At 35.6% G+C, this 22477-nt stretch overlaps 1 protein-coding gene across 1 annotated transcript in view; it reads right to left on the reverse strand.

The window, feature by feature from the left end:
• Positions 1 to 10543: 10543 nt before the first annotated feature.
• ARIH1 (ariadne RBR E3 ubiquitin protein ligase 1) overlaps positions 10544 to 22477 on the reverse strand; it is a 95422-nt gene continuing 83488 nt past the window's right edge. Inside the window, 4 exon segments of the mRNA XM_006922650.3 lie at positions 10544 to 11374; positions 12378 to 12490; positions 13469 to 13729; positions 20630 to 20687. Of these exon segments, the coding sequence (XP_006922712.1) occupies positions 11290 to 11374; positions 12378 to 12490; positions 13469 to 13729; positions 20630 to 20687 (517 nt within the window). The 3' untranslated portion in view covers positions 10544 to 11289.

Raw genomic sequence — 22477 nt, forward strand, 5'->3', positions numbered from 1 at the left:
GGCACTCTTGAAGGCTAAAAGTGGGGCAGGAGAGCCAGTAGACCCATCCCCTAGGCATTGTGGGCATTCATCTTCAAAAGACTAAAAGCACATTCAAGAGCTGAGAGAAATACTTTCTCATCCTTTATCCCACTGACCAAAAAAACTAGCAGCTAGGCTATAAAGCAGAGAGAGCTCTCCCACATTTCCAAAAGCTGACAGTTTGGCTATGAAGCAAAGTCCTATCTCTGAAGTCTTGCCCATGTCCCAAACCCAGGCCCTACTGAAGGGAAATTTCTGTCTTCAAAATATTTGAAGCTACTGGTGAACTGAATCAAACTAAAACTGAAGTAAAGCTCAATCTCGCTCAAATATACATCGGATTGACTGAGTCACTACTCAAGCGGCTGAAAGAAATATGGGCATGCCTCATTTTGAAGGTAAGTAATATTTACTTGGGTTTCTCCTGTTTGTTTGTTTTTTTTTATACAAAATGTCCAGCATACAATTAAATATATAAGACATATGCAAAAACAAGAAAATGATATCCATGGTAAAAGAGGAATGGCTCAATAGAAGCAGAACTAGAGATGACCCAGATGTTGACTGAATTATCAGTTGGGATTTTTAAAATAACTGATTAAAATGTTTAAAATATTTAGTGGAAAATGTGGACAACATGCATGAAGAAATAGTAACTCTTAGCAGAAACATATTAACTACACAAACATAATGAAATGCTAGAAATGAAAAATGCAGTATCAGAAATAGTTCATTGGATGGGTTTAACAGGAAAGTATCACAAAACTTGAACACAGCTAAATGGAAAGTATCCAAATTGAAAATAAAAAAAAAGAATGGGGGAAATCATCTGAGATCTGTCAAATACTATCAGATTATCTAATATACATGTAATTGGAGTCACAGAAGGAGAGGAGAGGTGAGAGAGTATGAAACAAAAGAAATATTTGAAGAGAAAATGGCCAGGAACTATCCAATATTAATGAAAGACATCAACACAAATCCACGAGGTTCAGTAAACTCCACACAAAGGAAAGTATACCTAGACATGTCATAGTCAACCTGCTGAAAATGAAAGGGGCAGATGTGACCATGGGGAGGAATAAAAAAACACATTATAGACAGGTAAACAAATAAAAATGGATGCCTTTTCACCAGAAACACATGAGACCTGAGGACAAAGAAATCACTTCTTTAAAGTAATGAAAGGTTAACATAGAATTCTATATCCAACTAAAATAACCCTCAAAAATAAAAATATATTCTCTGACAGATACACGCTGAGAGAATTCATCTTTAGAAAAACTGCAATAGAAGAAATGTTAAAAGAATTTCTTTATTTTGAAGTGAATTTATACCAGATGGAAACTTAGATTAGCTGAAAAAATGTGAAAAGCAGTGATAATGAAGTATTGTGGGGAACAGAATAGAGAGTCTAGGAATAACTACATATACATATATGATCATCTGATTTTTAACCAAGACGCTAGCAAATCTAATGGTGAAGGACACTCTTTATAAACAAATGTTGCTGGAACAACTGGATATCCATGTTGAAATAAAATAAACCTCATTCTATACACCAACATTAACTTGAGATGGATCATAAACCTAATTGTAAAACTTTAAACCATAGATATGAAACCTAAAACCACTGAGATAAATCATAGGCCATGTATAATCCATTATAGTCATAAAACCCCAAACCATAAAACTTCTAGAAGAAAATATGTTCTTTGTGAGCTTGGGGTCATAAATCTATAAAAGGAAAAATTGATAAGGCGGGCTTTATCAAAATAAAGATTTCTGCTTGTCATAAGATCCTAATAAGAAAGTGAATAGATAACCTATAGTCTACCAAAAAGAAAATCACAGCACATATATTTGTCAAAGGACATGTATCCAGAATTCATGGAATAATAACCACAATATAAAAGATAATTCAATTTTAAATTTGAAAAAGACATGAAAGACACATCATAAAAGATACACAAATGTAAGATAAGCATATGAAGTGTTCAACATCATTAATCGTCAGGGAAACGTAATGTAAATTAAAATTACAATTATTTCATACCCACAAAAATGACTAATATAAAAAACACTGACAACAGTAAATGTTGACAAAGATGTGAAGCAACTAGAACTCTCATAACATTATTGGTGGGAGTACAAAATGGTAAAACCATTTTGGAGGACAGGAGGGCAATTTCTTAAAAAGTTACCATATGACTCAGCAATTTTCTACTCTTAGGTATTTATCTAAGAGTAATTAAAACATGTATCCACACACACACACACAAAAATGTTATATAAGAATTTATATAGCAGCCTTATTCATAATTGCCCCAAACTAGAAGCAACCTAAAAGTCCATCAATAGGAGAATGGATAAACAAATTGTGCTATACTTATAGAAGGAAATACTACTCAGCAATAAAGAATAATTTACCAATACATACAATGTGGATGTCTTTAAAGCATTTTAAGTGAAAGAAGCCGGATACAAGAGTATATATTATATGATTCCATTTAGATGAAGTCCCAAAGCAGGCAAAATAAATCTTTAGTAATAAAAATCAGCAAATGCATTGGAGGAGGGATGATTTCAAAGATGCATGAGAGAATTTCCTGGGTTAATGGTGATGTTCTTTATCAACTTTTGGGTGGTTATTACAAGGTGTATATAATTATCAAAACACCAAACTGAATGCTTAAGATGTGTGCATTTCATAATATATGTATTGATTTTTACATATCAATTTAAAATAAAGGTGAGTGGAGGATTTCTATTTCAGGAGCATCTGTCCCCAACCCTCTACTGATCTCTTCAGTGTGATCTTTGGGCTCTAATCTGTTCAGGGCTAGGACCATGATTATGGAATTTATCTTAAAATGCATACAATCTAGTGTCCCAAGGAAATAGCATTTAGAAATCTGTGAAGTCATTTTACTTCCATTGGTTAGTGAGCAACACATTTGACCATCGTAAGGCACCGACTTGTACTAATGCGGTTTTAACATAAATAGATTGTACAATACTTAACCTACTCTATTGTAAGCTAGTCAAAATAACAGAATAAAAATGAATTCTTCAAAGGCATATAGAACACTATCACTCTTCATTAAACCCATTCTCTGGTATTTGCTGCCATGACCTTTACTATGCTCCAACACAGTCACTGTATTTTGGAATACAAAAATCATTTCCTATCCAAAGCAGGCATCTCTTCCAGAACAGGTGGATGCTTAGGTCATGCCTCCTCCTTTGTTAGGAAACACTTTAGTATTTGCCCTAGTTATATAGAGGTGGACCACAAGTCAGGGTTATCTGGTAGGAATTTATTAACAAGCAAACTTTGTCCATGCCAGGAAGACCAGCTATTAGGTTATAAATGAGAACAGCTGCAATGTTACAATTTTAGAGCATTCTGTTAAAAGGTCTACTGCCTAAGCCTGCAAGAGGTGCTACAAAAATGCAGATAATTTTGTTACACTTCCTCTGAGAAAAGGATGCAAACTGCAGCAGCAGTGAGAGTGCACATAGGGAGTCTCCCTACAAGAGGAAGCTAGGACATTCAATAATTAGGAGTGTTTTTGGATAGGATCTCTCAGAAAACAGAATGAAATCCTGCTGTTTTTCACTCAGGAATCCCAACTTGGCCAGTTGATCCCAGAGAGCCAGATCCTCACTGCACAAGCCCCAGATTCCCAATTCTAAGAAACAGCCATTTAGTGTGCACCAAAGTGGCTTTATTATTATGCATACAGAAACCAATTTTAGCCATCAGAAGGACATCTAAAATCTATACAAGTTTTAAGAACTATATGGAGAATTAACTGTCTACTACAGAGAATGTTTTATATTTCTATAGCCACCTTCTAAATTCCCACCCTGAATACTCCCATGGCAAAAGGCAGGCAGCTCGAAAAGACCAAACTTTTACACAGGTGTAGTCAGTGAGAAGAGATATACAGGTGCCAAGTAAGACACCAAGTTAGGAAATGTTACTTTGTGCATAATATGAAGCCAAGTCATCAGCCCAAAATAGATTAAGATTAGCCTTCCAGAGAAGATTTAGAAATATGGAGCTTGCTACTTAACTCTCATTAAAATGCTAGGGCAGCTCTCAAATATAAGGGAGAAAAAGGCATATGTTGGGTCCTTCTTTGTAGAGTATGTGACGTTAACAAGAGACATATTTTGAACAGAGAAGATCCAAAAATAAAAATTGGTCATTGAGTCTCAAAGGTAATCTAAAGCTGAAAGTCCTCCCTAACCAATCTTTATAATTTCAGCAGGTGCTATTGGAAAGGCTGTTTGAGAAGCAGCTACAGTGTAATGAAAAGAATATAACATTATAGTCAAATAGGCCCCCAGCTTTGCCATTAACTGGCTGGGTGACCTTGGGTAATCCAAGTCTTGATGTAGAATCAGGGTTGAGCTTCAGATAAACCAATAGGCCTTTTCTCACTACTATACCTCCGGTGTCTAAACAAGTGCCTGACACCATCAGTGTTGACTGAAGGAACCTAGGTTTAAATCTTCACTCTGCCACTTAGATGACCTCAGGGAAATGGCCCATCTTCTTTGAGCTTCTGTTTTCTCATTTATAAAATGGAGATGGTAACTATCTCATAGGATTGTGAGTTTAAAAAAGATGGACATGCAGTACTTAGTAAAACTAAATACATTAGCCATAATTATCTACTGTATGGCAATTTCTTAGTTATTTCATTTCAGGTCATTTTGGTTTTTGTTTGTTTGTTTTTTGGCCAAGACATCTTTTGTGGTATGCAGCCAGCAAACCATGATCTCCAAGATCTTCCTCCCAAACCACAGGGGTAAGCACCCAAGAGCCACATCTGTACCAATGAGCCCGTCCCATGGCTGTTTGGTTCTGTCTACATGTGTCTGGAACAGTTTAACATGTAACACCTGGAGTTATGGGGTAGTTACGGGAAAAACAAAAGCTGTAGAATGATGTGGATGTACTCATAGCAAACGATGCCAATTCAGGAGTCCAAAATGGCTTTCTAGTTCTTGGATCCAATCTCATTCTGCCTTTGGGAGTCTATGAGACAGCTCTGTATCCTCATTTTTTTTTACCTAGGTTAGTACTAATAGGATTATCATTTATAATTAGGCTTTGTTTTTCCATTATCTTTGATCCTCACAATATTCTATAAAAGACAATAAAGCATGATAGAATGAACACATGGAAACAGACAAGCAGGATAACTTTTGAGTTAGTAGCCTGATAATCCTATTTTCTCATTTATAAAATAGGATAGCAATGCCTACTTTGTTTTAGGGCTGTTTAGAAGATACAGATAATAAAAATAAGGCATTTAACAAGTAGCACTCAACAAATTACAGCTCCTATTACTATCTCCATTTTACAAAAGGGAAAAATATGGCAGAGAAATATAACATCCTTTCCACTACACCACACAGGGAATAAAAACAGGAAAATCCAATCTTAACACACAAGATCAACAAAAGAATGAAAGTAGCAATGAGAAACTTGTGACTCTTAAAAGGATTTGAATCATTTAAGAATCACTACCTTGGCTCAGACTCTATACTAATTTACTTTCCCAGATAGATTTCTCTCCTTTGGAAAAAGAATATATTGCCAATTGATGTGAACATTCTACTCTGCTTGTCAGTTTTACATTTCTTCTGGTTTTGTGGATTTAATTTTCCCCAAGGTGGACCATTTGCTAGAAAACTGACAAACTGGGCATTTCACGTTAGACCCTTAGGAAACACCATTCCACAAACTCCACTCAGTTAGGGCCCACAGTGTGGCCCTTTCCTGAGACTGTGAACTTGCCACAAGTCCTCCCATCCCTTAAGTCCTAGAATCTTGATCAGTGGCCTCAACCACGTCTGCAGGTCTCAAACTGCATTGTACAATTGTCAGGAATAGGGGTGGGGATAGGGCTTTAAAAAATGATTGATCCCCAGGACACAACCTAGAGCAATTAAATTATAATTTCTATGGGAACTCGGGCATTAGGTTTTTTTGTTGTTGTTCTTTTGAAGCTTCTCAGTGATTCCAATGTATCAGATGGACAGTGGCATTAAGTTGCAAGCCAAGTTAAAAAATATGGCCAAGTGCAGTTATCCTTTGACCCACATTTAAGAATAATTGCCAACATTTCAAAATTGAGAATTCACATAAAGTGTTATTTCACAGGCTCCTCTAAAAGCCCACTTAGCCCAGAGTAGTCTATCAAAATATCTACCTGGCTCTTGTAGACATCTGATTTTGAGATTCCTGAATTACTGTGGTAATAGAGTTGTGCCTTTAGCATTGTTAGTGCTGCTACATATAAATGTGAATGATTTGTATACTAATTGGCTCCTATACTAAAAATGGCCATAAACGTGCATATCTGTGGTTTAATCATAGTCTGAATACTGCTTTTCAAAAGAATCTATTTTTCTCCACCCTAAATGCTACCAACTAGACAAAGATCAACAGTTGCCTTGAAAATAGTTGCAAAAAAATTAAAACTCAGAAGTTGTCTGTTTACTCCTACAGTATGCACAATTTGATTATTTCCAGTTGAGCATTTCCAAGTTAGCTATTTCATCTTAGGTAATTAAGTGGAGAAGCAAAGTCCCTAAAAACAAAAAACAAAACAACAAAATACAAAAAAACAAAAATAAAACCAGAAACAAACCAACTTTATCTCCAAAGAAATTTGAAAAAAATCTGACAGGCCTACACTTTTTCCTGTTTCTGAAGGAGCCAAGATTGCCCTATAATGCTCACTACTTATCTTCTTAAAGCCCTATACGTCATCCAGTTTCAAGGAGAAATGCTGAGAACAAATGGATATCGGATGATCTGTGTTTTGTTTCGTTATAAAACAAATTCTGTAACAAGTTCCAGACTATCCAAAATTCTTTACACTGGAAATTCATTTGAACAAATAACTAGACCAACAACTACAAAGTGGTTGGCCACTATTTATAAAACGATGCTGAACCCCCAACTATCACATGTGATAGTCTTCTCATGAGGACTGTTCCAATCAGTAAGATGAGGGCTATTCTATCTATGGCTGGTTTCTTGATTAGGCAAAACACAGAGCCACAGTAGTTGCAAACTGCAATAAATTAAAGATTAGAGAAACTATATAGCATTTCCCTAACAAACAGTAGCAGCTACAGGCATTTATATATAGTTTTTGATGTGCTTTAAAAGTATAACACCATAGCCAATAACCACCTTCCCTGGTACTGAATGCTAGGTCATTCTGAAACCAGATTAAGAAAATATACTATGTTAATGGAGTCCCAGAGAGAAGAAATTGTAAAATTTGGGGCAGGTTACTTAACCTCACTGAACCTTTCTTTTATAAAACAGCAATTTTTACACCACTTGCTTTAGGTGGTAATTTAAGTTAAAGTGCTTTAAAAAGTGATAAATTAAGTCTCATAACTATAGATCCAAATAAAACCAAATTACATTGTCCTAAAATATGGACTTGGCTAGACTACCAACGACAAAGATCTCCAACCCAAGACCTTCTTTAAGGCAACTCTCCCTTCATCCCTATGGGAGATACCAGCTTCTAAGAGTAAGCTAAATGGAAGTAATGTAAGTTTTGAGGTTGAGAATGACTTCTAAAATATTTTATCTTTAAGAAATTGACAAAGATCTACTAAGTATCTAACACACATCAGTTACAACATAAAGAGCAATCTAAATTCAAAATTCAAGACACAGAAATCGAAAAACTTTCAGAAAATGCTCTAAAGGCTTCATTAACCAAGTTAATTGTTGGGGATAGTCTCATTCACAGTTCTCTGCAAAGAAACTGAACAAAATCTTGACATATAAAGTAGGAAGTGAGTAAGGCACATAATTAAGGTGACTGTTAGGCCACCGGTATGTCTTTTTTTTTTTTTTACTATAAAAATAAACATAAGTAACTAATGGAATAACAAAATAAAAGTTTATTTTATTAGAATTAGGAATGTTCTTTCCCTCTGGGCAACCTGAACAGTCCAGTTACAATGAAAATCTAAGAACAGTTATTTCCACAGCAGAGGGTGCTCTATGCACAAAATTACAGGGTTAGGAGCATTTAATCAATTTTACCAATCTGATTGTCTCACCAACCCGCCCCCTCCCATCCCCCAAGTGCTCTATACCGGGATTTGCAGCTAAAAGAATTAGTTACATCAAGTCCTTTTCTCTCTTGTACTAAATTTCAGTTCCTAATCATGGCCGAATCACATTATACACTGCAGATTCAACCATTTCAAATCAAGTCTGTCAGTCTTGGATCTGTTATATATATGTGTGTATGTATACACATGTGTATTTAATATATTTATTTAAACACACATAAAACACATACAATCTGGGTCACAGCAAATTACACAGAATTTAGTCTGATGGTATTATATGCTACTCAATTTTACCACTGTGGTTTGTGTCCTGAGCTTTGGATCAAAATTTTATTGTAAATAATTTAAAAGTCCATCTATTGCTCAATGAATTATTCAAATGAAGCATGCACTTTTCAAAAGACAATGTAACTGCCCTCAAGAAGACAGGGAGACCCTGGTGCTTACCCTGAATAGAGCCCTCTTGATAGACTTAAGTAAGTGAAATGGGGAAGCTGTCTTACAATATGGCTTGCCTATCCCAGCTGGGGTCACTGAAGCTACTAATAATGAAAGCAATTAACTCAGGGAAATCTGTCAAATATGGAGATAGTTGTTAAAAGCTTGGAAGTAGAAAAGGCCAGTTCACCTTGATCCATACAAATTAGGGAATGCACCCACAACTGCAATACCCTCAGGTAATATGCCAACACTGAATCTAGAAAGCATGTCTAAAAAGTACTCTTCTTCCACGGGTAGGGGCTGATATTACGAAGTGCACACAGTTTTTGGATACTTGTTGCAAGGGAAATGTGTAAAGAGGATTTATGACACTCAAACTTAGATACTGCAGTTAATTGGTTAAGATTTTTTAAAAAACACCACACATACACAAAACATTTTAAGGGAGCCACATATATCTAGATAGCAACTCTGGCTGCTTTTCAAAGTTACCAGGGAAAGGAACTTACTCAAACTTTCTTAAAAAACAAAAAAACAAAAAAAACAAAAAAAACCTCCTTAGTGTAATTAAATGCCTTTTAAGATTGATGCACTCATTTAAAATAAAGTCTAATGGATGATGGGGGAAAGAGAATAGAAATAGAAGCAGCAGACACCAAGTTCAGATCTGCACCTGAGGTGACAAGGGAGAGAGAATAAAAGGTACAGGTAAAGTTGATCCTAAAGCGACAAGTGGTTTAAGGAAGCAGCATAATATACTCAGCAAACATTCACTGATTTCTGATGGGAAAAGAACAGTTGCAAGTACATCTCATGTAACAACCTTTTCTAAAAGGAAAAGTAGGGTTGATTCAGCAAAGCCTAACTTAGGCAAAAGGCCAGAGGAAAGTGAACCTACTTCCCAATGGAGTAATAAGATGTACAATGCAAGGGCAGACAAAGCTGCCTCACAAATGGTAAACACTCCCTAGGCGCAAGACATTTAAAGGAAGACAAAGAGGTCCTCAGCCCAAACTGGTATTTAAGATTAAGACCTCTTAATATAGTTGCCTAGTTCACTCTGCACTCCTGTATAAAACTGAAAATTTAGGGATGCTGACCTGTTGAAAAATATCACAGGCAGAATGGCCTAAACAGGTATATAGTTAATAAAACCACCACCATCCTTTACTTTTAACATAGCTCTTAGTAGAAATCTCATAAAAATGGACATCACAGCTAAAATGCATTATTAATTCTCTTATCTGCTGACAATAAAAAAGAAAGTCAGTGATTTCTGTTTAAATGTGCTAGATGGAAATATCATGTTCTAAGGGTGCTTGCCTTCAAACTGGAACCCACAGCAACACATACAAGCAATTTCAGTATCTGCCATTTTAAATTCACAATCTGAAACTAAGTGAATGGCTATTTATTTATATTTATATTTAAAGCAAAAACATTCTATTTGACATCCTAATGTAAAGAAGGGGTGAGAGAAGAGCCATAACTAAAATCTTAAAAGGCTCAAAGCAGCAATTAAAGAAAAAAAAATTGAAATGTTTCCTCTGGATGTGATAGGGAGCCTAGGAAGCCTTCGCCTGTGTGTGTGACATGGGCAAACGAAGGTGTAAGTAGATGCATGAGGCCACAAAGGGAAATGAGGTTGGGGACTGGGTCATTCTTGAACTGCGGCAACAAAGCTCTTGTTGCAGCCCTTACCAGGCCAGAGCATTTAGTCAGTGCTTGACCTCCCTGGCCCTGATCAAGCACTGGGAATTCAAAGCATGAGGCCCAAGGCCAGCAACAGACATATGAAAACCAGAAAGGGCACAGTAATCTCAGGAAAGGGAAATCAAAGAGCTCTAGATATGTATTCCAGAGGTGCTAAACGGACACCTTTTTTATCCCAACCCTCAACCCTGGAAAGATAAAACTGAAAGAAAATGCACAGCAAATAGACATAATCTTGAAGATTTTTAAAGAATAAATATTTTTTTTGTAATTAAACATTATGCAAACACGTGCCACGCTTGCTTTGTCCATGCATATGCGCTATATACAATTTTGAAAAATACTGTGTTGTCCTCTTGTTTTAAAAGTCATATACAAAGTTGTTTTTTTTTTTTTTGTTTTGTTTTTTTTTTGTTGAATTCCTCTTGCTGCCTATCCCCTTCCCCGCCCCAAGAATTTTCTTTACAAGGAACTAATTATCAATCACTCATGACCTTGGGGTATGAGAGAAAGAGAGTCAGTCTGTGTATGTGGGTGTATCTGTATATGTAGGTGAGGAAGGGGAAGAGGTCCTCTACCAAAGTACAACAAAATGGCTAGTTTGGACATGAAAAGCAGTTGTCAAGGACCAGTTTTAAATTTTAACTGTACTACACTTGGGAAAAAGAAAAAGAAAAAAAAGGAGTCAGCTTTGAGAATGAAGCTACGTTACAAGTTAAAGTTGGAGGGCTTTTAGTGTGTCTGTCACACTTTTGTTGGCGGCCTAGAATACTGTTGTACAATGGTTTATCTACCTTTTTTTATTACAATATAATTTACTTAAACTTTCCGTTAACAAAACAGAATTCTGGTACTACAGACCAGCAGTGTCAGAATAGGCTTCATGCCTCCTTGTTTGTGTTTGTTTTGTTTTGTTTGTTTTAATTGCATGAGCACTCTAGATGGTAAAGTTTTCAGAGTTCATTTTATGCAGGGCCATTCTCAGTCCTCAATGTACTCCCACAGATCTTTTTCATAGCCTTCATGCACATGCTGTAACAAAACCCTTCGTCGACTCTCACAGTATCTGTAATTAAAGAGAAAAAAAGGTGTTAGCCTCCACTAATAAAAAAAGAGGAATTTATTTATTTTTTTAAAGGTACTCCTACATTTTATCCAGACTTGGAATTAAGGACTTATTTTTAATAGCACATTTTCAGGTCTTAATATAAAGACACAACAAACTATTTCTAATTTTAAAAAGGTATTTTTCAAAAGCCATAATTCCCACTTTGCGGTACTAATTTTAGAACAATAAAATGTCAGAAATTCCTAAGAGCCTTAGAAATCATCTGATTCAATCTTGCCATTCTACAGATGAGCAAAGTTTCAAGAAGTAATTTCAAGGGTTATTTACTCACATCTTAACACAACGTAGTAGCTATAGTTGGCTGAGGGAAGTAAAAATATTACTTAGGACTAAATCTCCAAGTCTTCCAAATTCCCAAAAGTTTCTACTACTATTAAAAAGATATAAGTATCTGCCAGGAAACAATTTTAGGGGAAAGACCTCCATGTTGAGAAAGCAAATATTTTGCATTTTTAGCTTAAGAGGTAACATATCTTCAGTACTATCTACCCCCTGGGATAAAGTAAGTATCTCCTTAGAAAAAAAAAAATCCAATAAAAATTTTAAAGAAAGACTGGGTAGCTCAATTGTCAACAGCCATGACCCCCAGGATTCCCAGGCTATGACCAGGATCCTAATCGCACCCCTCATCGTAATGGCCATTCACCTGTTTTAGGCTCTTCCTTGCAGGGCAGCAACTAAGTAGAAAAAGCTAAAAGGAAGAAATGAAATCAGCTGGCAGGCCACATGGCTGATTTCCTCTGCTATACTTAACTAGCACCACTATATGCAATTTATTGTCCAAAGGACAGAAGTAAACTCTGAGAAACATGGCAGCAGCTCAGTTATTGGAAATGTTAAATTCAAGTTTCACTATCACCTAACTGTTATGCCCACTAAGGCATAACAGACCACCAATGGCAGAAACTTTTGCTCAAAAATTGTTTTTAAGAAGTCTCACCTGTACTTATCTTGTACTTTCTGCTTTATGTCCTGTAGAGAATCTTGTGAAATATCTCGTTCGAGGTAGCCCGAAAGCACCTCTGTGGCATTCTCTAGATCTGCTTGGTTATTCTGTAAATGAAGAACGAATACATAGTAAATACTGGCTTCAAAAGAAAGCTAAAAGATACAACATCTTAGCTGCTTCCTTGCCTACAGACTACTCTCAACACTGATTCCATAATTTTCCCAGGGGGTTTTAACTGCACCTGTAAAGCTCCACTCTGCTTTTGCCTCTAACAACTTGTTCTCTCTTTTCCAGGACAATTTGTTAAATGTTAAAAGAACTAAAGATTTACCCATTAACCTCTGGAAAAACATCAAGGACAATTTGAAAGGACATAAAAAGTCTTCAGCAATCTTCTAGTTCTGAGAACTGCTATTTGCTAAAACCAAAAGGAAAATGAGTAAAAAACAGAAAACCATTCTTGCTTATATCTGGCTGCACTCACTTCCTATACGAGAACACTGTATGAAAGATTAAAATTTTGTTATCTTTTATTACTTTGGCTAGTTCCGTACATTTACCCATCTAAATTCCCATCTGCTAGTCAGTGTTATCTATCGACATCAATGTTTCATGCATCTATTTTAAATGAACATCTCTACTTGAAAAACCTTTACTGCTAAAAGCCCCCTTTAGTTATTACTTCTCCACCAAAGGTAACTATAAACTCCTAATGCCATGTATTAGTTTTACCTGAATAAAGGCTTTTATTGAGAACTACAATGTGCCAGGTGCTATATAAACAATATACATGAACTGTTTCACTTAAACGTCATAACATCCTAAAAAAAAGTGATGAAGTCAAGATTCAAATTCAGTGCTGACTGCACAGCCTGCATATTTAATCGCTAGCTGGCTATAACAACATGTTTGAATGTAGTTTAGGAAATATCTAAATCTCATATCTTTCTAATACTACACTTTTAATCCACATTTTCTGAGCAGATTGGAACCTTTAAAACTCTATATATCTTATTTATGAAAGACCAAGTAGTCCTATGACAAAAGGTGGAGTTTTTCTCCCACTCGATAATTATTCCTACCTCAAAGATAATGGACTGGTTATTCTTTTTGAGGTAGAAAGCGAAGACATAAGTGTACATGAGTGTGGCACGACACTGGCAGAGGACATCAACTGCTTTCTTCAGGAACTGCACCTCAATCCAGGACATGTTGTGCTGTTGCATCTCCTCCATTTTCTGCTTCACCTGAGCATACAGTTTGTGCTCAAAGCGTAGACTCTGCATGTGGTTCATATAGCGATTACAGTAGAACAGGTACCTCTGCAGGGCTGCCCTAGATCTCTGTCCCATTAAGAAAAATTAATATCACATTAATTATATATACATAAAAGCTGTTATCAAATTTACTGATGAAGCAGTATAGGAATTTGGCTAAAATCAGGAAAAAACAGACATCTTTTGCTAGCTTTGTTATTTAATACTGCTTTGAATATCCTATAGCTGTATTTTCCAATACAGCAGCTATGAGAAACATGTGGCTATTTAAACTAAAATTAAAAATTCAGTTCCTCAGTGCTCAAAAGTCACATGTGGCGAGTAGCTACCAAACTGGACAGTGGTGATAAAGCACATTTCCATCATTACAGAAATTTCTATTAGATATAACAGTCTGCAAAAAGCTGTAATACAAGCAAGAAGCATCAGTGTTTTTTAAAGTATAAAACAACAAAGAGGCAATCAGACATGTAACTTCTGACACACTGCAAAAGTAAGTATACAGTTCTAACAGCTAAGTGTTCTGTGTCCTTCCCACACCCCACCCCATCAAACTCAGTGTAAATTCAAGCATCTAGAATTAACCATCAGCTTCAGGAAACACAGGGATAGAAGAACCTATTTAATGACACAGGGCAGTTGAAAACAGTAAAATTCAGAATGTGGAAAATTCTACAGGACAAAATGACTTTAGTTTCCTCAACAAATAAATGGCAAGGAGGAAAACAAAAGGAAAAAAAGGAAGGGCTTAAAGATTAGAGAAGACTCATGAAATATCAATCAAAGCTAATTTGGGGTTTGGTATGGATCCTGATTTGAATCAACTATTAAAGAAAATTTATGAAATAAATAGGGACATCTGAACACTGGAGAGTTGATAATATTAACAAAGTACTGCTTTCAAAAAACATATAGTTTAATTATAAAATAATACATGTTATAATATATATAAAAACAATGATACATTGCAGTTATATTAATATAGTCTTTTAAAGAAACATGAAGTGTTACCAAAGAAACAATAAGATATCTGGTCTAGATTTGTTTTATATTATCTATCACACTGCAAAAAACATTCACATAGGTATCTCCCATTATACTATAAATCTCTAAAGGAAATACACTTTAAAAAAAGTAATCGTGTTATCTCTAGTACCTAATATGTAGAAAGTGATTAAGAAAAGCTTGTTAAATGCAACCACTATGAAAGGGTTTCTTACCATGTAGGAACATCTTACCACATTTCTTTTCTTTTACTATCCTCTTTCTCTTCCTCTTCTCATGCCTTAAAGCCAACAGCACAGACACTACTAGGCCCTATGGTTGGTCTCTTGCTTAGAAATACTACCTCTGAACCACAGAATTAGCCAATCACATGATCCAGCATCATACGACACTAAAATATCTCAAAAAACCTACACAAGCCTTGTTATTTCAAGAGTTAGGCAGGTAACAAAATCAATGCTTACACATTGGAAAATTATGCCCATTATATCTAATCATAATTAGATTAAATATATTATATATTATACACATTCATAAACTGAAAATTATGCCAATTATATCTAAAAACATAACATGTGGAAAGTAATCTGCCTGACATTCTATCTCCCCCGAAAACACTAATACTTTCAAGCCTGTCAAACTCCCAACATGACATGGAAAACTTAAATTACCATATTAAGACGTATAGTATTAGAAAATTTGATTTAATGTGACCAACAATTCTGAAACAGATTCTTACTAAACTACCTCTAAAATTCAACATGAAAGAAAACCTATAAATAAGACCAAGTTTTAAATCAAACACTAGAATCTGGACTGAGAAATGCAATCAGTGACCCGAAAACACTTGGAAAACAAAGAAAAAAACCTGACTGCTTAGAATAGGGGTAAGCAAACTGGCTCTCCAGCCAAATCCAGCTGCTGCCTGGTTTTGTAAATAAAGTTAGCTTGGAACAGTCTTACTTGCTCTTTTAAGTCTAAAATTTTGCATTACAAGAGCAGGGGCAGAATTGAGTAATTGTTAACAGAGATCACAAAATCTGCTAAACTGAAAATATTTACTAACTGGCCATTCCCAGAAAAGTGTACCTACTCCTTGTCTAGAAGATAAGAAAATTCAAATATCCACCACTGTCAGCAATGTGACTTAGTATATTAAGTCAAAAACTTTCTACAACACAGGTACTCCTTTCCAAGGCACTCAAAATACCACCAATTTCTTTCTGGACTGTGTGACAATCTTGTACTTTTTAAGACTACAATTCCCTGTAAACACTAGGCCAGAGTACGGAAGTGTTGGAAGTGAGGAAAGTATAAGCCAGATGAGTATGCAATGGTGTGCTCTATTCTAGAAGACATGGCTCCCCTGAAATAAACAAAGGCACTCATATGAAATCTTTCCCTGCACACCCACAGAATCAGAAGATTCTAATTTAGTCCAGTAGATGTGAAATACAAAAATAATGCATTCTGGCATCTAAAATCTAGACAATAGAAACTACCTTAGAAGCTATGCCCAATAATCCACTGTCTCTACAGATCTCAAAAGAACTCGAGAGAGGAGAAAATATACTGTAGATGATACTTTGTTCATCCCTCTTGTGACCAAATCAAAGTTGTGATACAAACATCAAGCGAACAGCAAGCAAAGTAGCCTGGGAACTAGATGAACAGAAGTCCTACAACTAGGGAGAGAAGAAATTACCCTACAATGGTAGAAGGCAGGAGAGGGCGAAATGAGGTTGCCCCATCTGGACTGGCTGAGTGGGACAGAGAGGTTGCAGATACTTCTTAAAGGGGCCAATATCCATGAGTGGATTTTTCGTGGTGATGGACCTGCTCGCTCTGAGCACTGGCACCCGAATGACTGCTCAGGGAGCACCAGGGACTTACAGGGGGACACTGAGTTGCGGGAGCAAGGGCCAAGGCAAGGCTCTCTGCCAGGTAGAAGTGCTGGCAGAATCCATTGTTCCTCTTGAGCCCTCCACACTTGTAGTGTGCAGACTCAGTGCTGCTGCCATAGCTGAGACATATCAAACTGGATAACAGAGGTCGCCCCGCCCAGAGGATTCTCTGAAACTCCACCTTCCCAACTCTGTGGCTCCATCCAAGCCACATCCAGGTGTGTCTTCAGCAAGTCCTGTGAAACTTGCTGAACAGCTCCAAGACCCTAACTGGTGGCAGCCGATCTCAGTTTCTGGTGTGGTTTCTTGAGGCAACTATAAGCACAGCATCTGTGGATTGCTTACTAAATCTTAACAGGTGGCCCTGGAGGAGTACAGGCTAGGGATAAAGCAGCTGAACCCCTCTCAGGACTGTGCCATTGGAAACCTACTACACCAAGCCGCACTAATAAGACCGGAGACTTAGAAGCTTTGCTTTGTACATAGAAACAGATACAGAAAGGCAAAGAAGTAGAAACCATATGAGAGAACAGAACAGATATCCAGAAATAATGGAGCAAATTAACAGATGCAGAGTTCAAAACACTGGTTATAAAAATGCTCAATGAACTTAGAAAGTGTAGATGAATTCAGTGAGAACTTTAACAAAGAGATAAAAAACATAAAAATGGAAAAGGAAATTATAAAAGGGAACCAGTCAGAAATGAAGAACACATCTGAGCTAAAGAGTATACTAGAAGGAATCAACAGAGTGAATAAAGAGGGTCGAACCGCCGATATAGAGGATAGAGAAGCCAAGGACATGCAATCAGAATGGCAAGAAAAAAGAAGCCAAGACTATAATAATAATTTAAGGAGCCTGTGGGACATATTAAATGTAAAAATATCCATGTCATAGAGGTACCTTAAGGAAAACAAGAAGTTGAAAAGCTATTTGAAGAAAAAATGATGGAAAACTTCCCTAATCTGGTGAAGGAAATAGACATAAAACCCCAGGAAGCTCAGAGAGTCCCAAGAAAGAGGAACCCAAAGAGGCCCACATGAAGACACATCATAATTAAAGTGCCAAAGGTTAAATACAAAGAGAATCTTAAAAGCAACAAGAGAAAAGCAGTTAAGTTACCTACAAGGGAGCACCCATAAGATTGGCAGTTGATTTCTCAAAAGAAACTATGCAAGACAGAAGGGCTTGATAAAAAAATATCTGACGTGATGAAAACCCAGGATCTATAATCAAGAATACTTTATCCAGCAAAGCTATCATTTAGAGTTGAAGGACACAGAAAGTTTCCCAGACAGAAATAAGCTAAAGATATTCATCAACACCAAGTCAGTATTATAGGAATTGTTGTTAGAGGGACCTCTTTAAGAAAGAAGAACATGTATCAAAAACATGAATAAAGAATGGTAATAACTACATTCCTATCAACAAGTACCTCAAATGGAAAAGAATTAACTGCTCCAACCAAAAGACAGAGTGGCTGAATGGATAAGAAAACAAGACCCCTACATATGCTGCTTACGAGAGACTCACTTCAGACTAACAGACAGACACAGACTAAAAGGAAGGTGATGGAAAAAGATATTGCCTTGATGGACCTAGGGGGTATTGCACTGAATGAAATAAGTCAGATAGAGAAAGATATCACATGATTTCACGTACATGAGGAAACTAAAGAACAAAATAAACAACAACGAAAAAAATGAAAAACTCGTCGATACAAAGACTATTTTGAGGGCTACTAGATGGGAGCGAGGTCGCAGGGGACGGCGAAAAAGGGCAAAGGTATTAAGAAGTACAAATGGATAGTTACAAAATCGACATGGAGATATAAAGTGTAACATAAGGAAAATAGTTAACAATGTCATAGTAAATATGTAAGGGAGATAAGGGATACTAGATTTAGTGGGCGATCACTTTGTGAGTTATATAGCTCTCTAATCACTATGCTATACAACTGAAACTGATATATTTTTGTATGCCAACTATAATTAAAGAAAAGTCATCAAATTATATAACATAAATACGAGCAACGAGCAACTGTCTATTATTATATTTCAAGAAAGCTAGGGGGAAAAATGGGATTCTACCAGTACTCAAACAAAGTTTGGGTGAGGCCAAGGATAATCCATATATTTTCTCTGTTGGCAAATACTGCATTTGGCTAGATCTAGCAAGACTACTCCTCATTGAATATGTAAAAACTAAAAGCTCACTATAGTAATTAAGAAAAATATAATACAGCATAAGGGAAAAATAATATTTCTCTGTGGACGCAGAAGAATTATCAAAATTACAAAAGTTTTAGGAAAGTTTATGGTCTCTTCAATATGATTTAAGATAATCATGACTACTTAAAACGGAAGCAGAAAGCCATAAGGGAGAAAAGTCTAAGATAAAACAAAAACAACAGAAGGAGATACAATGACAAACTGAGCTAAATAAAAAATACAACATTAGAATCAAGTCCAAATGGGAGGCTAGGAAAGCATGACTATCATTGTAGAACTTTTATATCAAAATTACATAGGGTGATTTATTTCAAATTAAAGTCTAAGTATATTAGATGTGACTGGGGTAAGGTTGTGAAATGATGTGGTCTAAAAACATCATGGAATTTAAAAATATTTAAAAATCTGATGATAACCTAAAAAAAAATAAAAAACACTGTGGATCATCTGAATGAACCTATAACTGAAAACCTAAATTTTTATTTCAGGTCTTACATTTGTGAAATGGCTAAAACTGGCACCAAGCAGTATTACTTTACCTATATTAGGTGAATGAGAAAAAAAATAAGTGATGAGAATGTATCAGTAATTCTAATCAAATCAAATCAGGAATGACAGTTTGCAATAACTGAGATATAGAAAATTGGTGAGGGAACATGTGGTCATATGGCACTTAATTAAAAAAAAATAAATTACATTAAATTTTAAAAAAACAGCTATAACAGTCTATCAACAATAATTTAATTTCAGCAAACAACTTGTCCGTCAAAATAATTTTAACTTGAGTTTCACTGGTTTTGTACTTCTCTTAGTTTGGCTGTATGGCTGTACAAAAGCATAAGAGTTTATAGCTGGTTTTATGTTTAAACATATTTAAGTAATAATATAACGAATATAATTTAAATCAACATTGGAAATTGTGGGAATTTTTTTCCCTTTTAAATAAAGGACAACAAATGTTGTGAAAGTCTGTGAAACACAACTCATTATTTATAAATACAAAATATAATTGTCCAGTATTTTAAAAAAATCAGACATAGAACTTTCACTTCTAACAACATGACAGACTAGGTTATGTTATATATGTTCTTTTGTATTTATGGCATTTTTAATTAGAAATAAATTTATGGTATTTTAATTTGAAATAAATCTTAAAGGAATGTTAAAAAAAATGAAACAAGAAGAAACTGATGTTTTGGATTGCAAGGAAAACCATTTGAAAATATATTTGGGAGAACTGGGGAATTTCAATGTGGAATGGATGAATATAAGGAATTCTAGGAGTCTATAATTATGATAGAATCACCATGCTGAAAAGAATTCATTGTTGAAATCTAATCCACACCTAGTGTTTGAATCCCTTGTTAGTGGTTGTTCCCTATAATGTAATAGAATTCTCTACCTCCTGAGGCAGTACATTCCAAATGAGCTCACCTATAATCATTAGAGCTTCTTGATGAATGAGGTTAAAAAAAATAAAAATAAAAATAAAAAATAAGACTGCATATAAATAATAGCAGAGGTATTTAACAAATATTATTCTCTAGTCTCCTTGCTGGGGAGGGAAAATCTTGACACCACAACTTCTGAAACCTGGAATTGTGCTACATGAGTAGATTAATTAAAAGAAAGCAAACTAACCTATAAATAGAAATGCTCCCAATAAGCATGTTGGGTGGATTCCCTTTCTAAATGACAGATACCCAGTATTCGCTGGAGTATATTTCCACGAATTTCTTAGAATTGAAAACTCTGCTAATTCATCCCCTAATAAACACATAAAGCACAGCCTGTTCAACTGTTACCCCAAAATAGATGTACTTACCTCCTGTGCATCTCTTGCTGCCTTTGCATCATCCTCATTATAGCGGTTACAGTTGTACCTTAAAGTAAAGTAAGAGGATTCCATAAAGCCATAAATCAATGAAAAGGGAACAAACCACAGAATTTTAGCCTGGATTGGAGATTACCTAAGAACCAATATTCTCCTTTATACAGATAAACTGAGGTGTTAAAATACCCAGGGTTCTACCATTATGATAGAATCACCAGGCTAAAAGGAACTCCGTGTTCTTGAATCTAATCTACATCTAGTGCTCCTTTCTCTCTATAATAGTGCATCAGCTCTCTATCTAGTAATAGGGAATACCTCACCTCCTGAAGTACGAGATAGTACATTCTAAATCGCTCACCTATAATCATTACAACGCTGTTATTCCAGAACTACCATTTACTGACTGCAGTTTAACTCAATTTTTGATGAGCTCACATCACCTCCTAGGCTATTATTTAGGCCAAATAGTCCCAATTTATCCAGAGTTACTTACCTTTTTATCTTCTCTTTCATAAACCAGAGAACCAATAGTTAACAGACTACTATGTAATAGATGCTGTGTTATTTGCTCTATATATTAATACTAGTGCAGTTTATAAAAGTCACTGAAAACTGAATGATACACAAAACAGGTAACAGAGGAAAACCTGCCCAGAGTGGAGATGATTAAGATTGACATTTCCCTTGCCTTGCTTACTCTATCTCTTCTTTTATGGGAGCATCCATTATGGAAGCAGCTGATATTTACTGAGTGCTTACAATCCACTTACTAAGTACTTTGAATATACAATCACATTTAATTCCCTCAACCACCTTATGAAATGTGTATTATTATTATTATCCTCTGAGCAGATGAAGACCTAAGTTTTGAGAAGATAAGTAGAATATTCAAGGTTGCAAAACTAGAGTTTCAGAGCTGGGAATTAAATTCATACGTGTCTACCAACTGAGACCCATACTCTTCACATGCTGTTGTCATGTTTACAGGATCTTTTAACAGTGATCTTCGTAGAACTAAAGAAAAGCTTTTGAGTTTAATTTAAACCTTGTTAAACTTGATCCACTGTTCTAATCTGTCGAGTTCTTCAGGATTTTAATGGTCTATATATTTAATGGGCTATATTCAGTAGCCTTCTTTGATGTTACCCCTAAATGCATGTAAAATTCTCATGTTAGGTCAAGAATGTCATCAATAAAACTGACCATAAAAGGAGTATATAATTTATGTGGGGAAAAAAAAAAAATGATGAGGACAAAGCTTTTTGGCAAACCATTAAAGCATTTCATTAGGAAGACACAAATTCATTTCATTAACTGTACTCCAAGAAATAATCATTCGATTAATTCCAAATATCCCTCCCTGTCTATACTCATAGCCTAGGCCACAAATTCTCAGTCCCCACTGAAATACCTTGCTGATATATATAAAACATTCCCTAATTCATCACCCTAATAATACCATCCTAATAATACCACTGGTTTGTAGAATCAATCACAAAATCTGGAATTACATTTTGTCTGCTACCAGTCTTTGTTACCTCTCTTATCTTCCAAAATTATTCAGAAATAACCAACAATGACTCATCAATCTCAAGTTTTTAAAATAACCTAGACCACAATTCGCCTAGGTCAAGAGTTTTATTAATTCCCCCCCGCCGGTTTGGGTTCTAATCCTCTTAACAATAACTGTGCTTTCAATTAAGCCCAAAGATCACCTTTCCTTGCTCTCTACTGGTAACTATTAATACCTCTTCTTCCTACCTGATATATCCTTTAAATTTTTCCTTTTGAGGCTTTTTTAAAAAAGATATTTATAAGCCTCACCTCATTCTGGGCTTT

Source organism: Pteropus alecto, unplaced genomic scaffold (genome assembly GCF_000325575.1).
Source record: "Pteropus alecto unplaced genomic scaffold, ASM32557v1 scaffold38, whole genome shotgun sequence".
NCBI lineage: Eukaryota > Metazoa > Chordata > Mammalia > Chiroptera > Pteropodidae > Pteropus > Pteropus alecto.